General features: G+C 37.3%; 1 protein-coding gene across 1 annotated transcript; it reads left to right on the top strand.

Moving 5' to 3' along the window:
* The first annotated feature begins 486 nt into the window (after positions 1-486).
* LOC145571271 (uncharacterized) lies at positions 487-2,627 on the top strand. Its single transcript, XM_081630339.1, has 4 exons — positions 487-802; positions 1,115-1,328; positions 1,772-2,005; positions 2,090-2,627. The coding sequence occupies exons 1-4, from the start codon at positions 487-489 to the stop codon at positions 2,625-2,627; spliced, it is 1,302 nt and encodes a 433-aa protein (XP_081486465.1).
* Positions 2,628-3,390: the final 763 nt, after the last annotated feature.

The following is a 3,390-nucleotide window of genomic DNA, read 5'->3' as shown; positions in this document are numbered from 1 at the left end:
GAAATTGATAAAAGATCTAGGTCTTCATTATGAGAAGATTGATGCATGTCGTAATGATTGTATGCTATATTGGAAGGAGCATGAAGTTGCCACGTCTTGCTATGTTTGTCATGCTCCAAGGTGGAAAGAAACACAGACTGAATCCTAAGAAGATATTAGCAATCAACCATCTAAGAAAGTGCATCAAGTCCCTGAAAAAGTTCTTTGGCATTTCCCTCTTGAACCAAGGCTTCAAAGGTTGTACATGTGTTCATAAACAGCAAAGCTAATGAGGTGGTACGATGAAGAAAGAAATAAGGATGAGTTATTGAGGCATCCTGCAGATGGTGAGGCATGGAAAGAGTTTGACCAAAAGTACCCAGATTTTGCTACTGAGGCACGTAATGTACGTTTGGGCCTCGCAAGTGGCGGATTCAATCCATTTTGAACTATGAACACATAACATAGTACATGGCCTGTTGTTCTAATTAATTATAACTTACCACCATGGTTGTGCATGAAGCCAGAATTCTTAATGTTATCTCTCCTTATTCAATTCCCGAGCCCACCTCTCTTGGAAATGACATTGATGTCTATCTTCAAACATTGGTTCAAGAACTCAATGATTTGTGGGAGTATGGGTTGGACACCTATGATGCGGAGAAACGTCAAACATTTAAGATGCATGCAGCTTTACAATCAACGACCAGCGAATTTCCAGGATATGCTATCTTATCGGGTTGGAGAACCAAAGGGAAGTTTGCATGCCCTTATTGTCACTACGAGACTGATCATCATCACTTGAGTAATAGTAACAAATCCTGTTATTGGGCTCATCGTCGATGGTGAGATGACAATCATCCTCGGCGGCATGATATGGTGTCTTTTAATGGGGAAAAGGAAGAGAGGACAGCTCCAGATCCTTTAACAGGGGATCAAATTTCAAGCTTGTTAGAAAACTGGGAAAACAAGTTTGGAAAGTTACAACCAAAGAAGAAATATGAAGATTGTCCTTGGAGAAAGTCCTCTGTCTTCCACACTTTGCCTTATTAGAAAGATTGTGGGTGTCGTCATCATTTGGATGTCATGCACATTGAAAAAAACGTTTGTGATAATGTGCTCGTAACTTTGTTAGACATACCTGGAAAGTCAAAAGATCATCATAAGGCTCGATTAGATCTGCAAGAAATGGGTATAAGGGGAAAACTACATCCTGTGGATGCAGATGACGAGCGATATGTTTTGTTGCCCAAAGCTTCATTCTCAATGACGAAGGAAGAGAAAAGCATATTTTGTAGTGTTTTGAAGAAGGCAAAGCTGCCCCCAGGTTGTGAATCAAATATTGCAAGGTGTGTACAAGTCAAGGAGGGGAAAATATCAGGGTACAAGAGTCATGATGCTCATATAATAATGCAACACTTGCTTCCGCCAGCAATTAGGAAAACTTTACCAAAGCATGTTGCTTTACCTCTTATGAGATTGAGTGGCTTTTTTAAGGAAATATGCAAGAGAGTCATCAATCCAAAAGATTTGGATCGCCTTCCAGAAGGAATTGTTGAGACTCTTTGTGAACTAGAAAGAATATTTCCACCCTTTTTTTTCACAAAATGATCCACTTACCGATTCATTTGGTTGATGAAATCAAGCGTGGTGGACCGGTGTGTGATTGGTGGATGTACCCTATATAAAAGTATCTCGGAAAGTTAAAATCATATGTTAAAAACTGATGTCGCCCCGAGGCTTCTATAGCAGAAGGTTATTTGGCTGAAGAGTGCTTGATATTTTGCTCTAGGTATTTGAATGCTAGTGTAAAGAAGCGATCTAAGTGGTATAACAAAAGTCAAGAGAAAACTGATGAAATTAATGAAGAATCACCTTTATTCCCTAAGGCAGGTTACCCTCTTGGGAGGGAAAAGAAAGGGAAGAAGAAAGGGAAGGCATACACTCTTGATTCAGACACAATGGTTCTAGCACATCGTTATGTGTTGTTTAATTGTCAAGATGACCATGTTGAGAATTACATCAAGTGAGTAATTTTTTCAATATCTTATCCAGTGTGTTTAAATTTATATCGTTTTATTAACTTACTTATATAGCTAATACTATGAAGGGAACATGAAGAGTTTGTGAAGAAGAAGTCTAGAGACAAACAAAAAAGAAGGTGGAAAGAGGCACAAGAGCATAACAGTGAATTTATGGTTTGGTTTAGAGAAAAGTTTGTGGTGGATAATGTCCCGGATCATATTAAGTGGCTATCAAAAGGTCCTTCTACTATTGCAAGGAGGTACACCGGATATTTTTGTAATGGATATAAGCTCTACACTAGAGATCATGATGAAAGGTGTAAAACTAAAAATAGCGGAGTCTCTTTAACCGCTTTGACTGCAAGCTTCGCAAGTAGCAAGGATAACAATCTTGTTTCTAGTAATGTTACATATTATAGGGCTATAAAATTGATAATTGAGGTCGATTATTGGAGTGGATTTAGTGTTGTGTTGTTTGAGTGTGATTGGTTCCATGTGGAAGTAGATGATTATGGACTCACTCAGGTTAACTTTAAGAAATTGTGTTCTAAAGATGATCCTTTTGTCTTGGCATCACAAGTGCATCAAGTGTTCTACACTCAAGACGGCCTTGAAGACGATTAGCATTATGTGCACAGAAATTTGCCAAGAGAATTTTTCTATGCCGAGGGGCAATCTGAGCACACATATATGAATGAAGTTCGTGAACCCGCAGAGGATGTAATTCAGGCTATAGATAATGATGTACACCAAAGTTGGTGTAGAGAAGCTGCTTATGACAAAGTTTAGGTTCCTGTTAACCGTGAAATGAGAGATCATAATCACGAAGAAAGTTCTGATATCGATAATGATGTACACCAAAGTTGGTGTAGAGACTTTTTTTTTTTATGTATAATAATTGTCCTTCTTTTGAACTTATTATTTGGATTTGACAAACTATTATTGAAGTGTTCTATTTTTCTGTTTGAACTTGTTTTCTTATGAAATTGATAAGTTAATTGTTAAATTTATTGTTATGCTACAGAATTTACTCTAACCTTTATTTAAATACTTTAAATTTATTTGAGGTTTGATATGGTAGTGACAGTATTTACATTTGACACTTTTGAGCTGTGTGGTATCTTGGTGCTCCTGTGCTTTTAGGTGCTTTTTCTGTGCTCAAGTGCTCAAAAGATATGACCCACTCTTTCTGTGCTCATTCTATGTTGTTTCTGTGCTTAAGTGCTTTTTTCAGGTTATGTATGTGCATATTGGCTTTCATATTTTTTTTTGTTTATGTATATCAGCTACATATCACAGTTATTATAATTTTTTTGGACCAAGTGGTCTTCAGCTACATGCCTTGAGCTACTACAGCCTGTATTCTTGGCTTATTACCTAGTTTTTG

Source organism: Chenopodium album, chromosome 2 (assembly GCF_948465745.1).
Source record: "Chenopodium album chromosome 2, dcCheAlbu1.1, whole genome shotgun sequence".
Taxonomy (NCBI): Eukaryota; Viridiplantae; Streptophyta; class Magnoliopsida; order Caryophyllales; family Amaranthaceae; genus Chenopodium; species Chenopodium album.
Note: the sequence above shows the minus strand (reverse complement) of the source record. Positions and strands in the feature narration are given on the sequence as shown.

Excerpts from the sequence above, each read along its gene's own strand:
- LOC145571271 (XM_081630339.1), top strand. The coding sequence starts at position 487 with ATGGTTGTGCATGAAGCCAGAATTCTTAATGTTATCTCTCCTTATTCA. Across the intron at positions 803-1,114 it reads GAGTAATAGTAACAAATCCT|ACATACCTGGAAAGTCAAAA; the intron begins GTTATTGGGCTC and ends TAACTTTGTTAG. Across the intron at positions 1,329-1,771 it reads TGTGAATCAAATATTGCAAG|GTATTTGAATGCTAGTGTAA; the intron begins GTGTGTACAAGT and ends ATTTTGCTCTAG.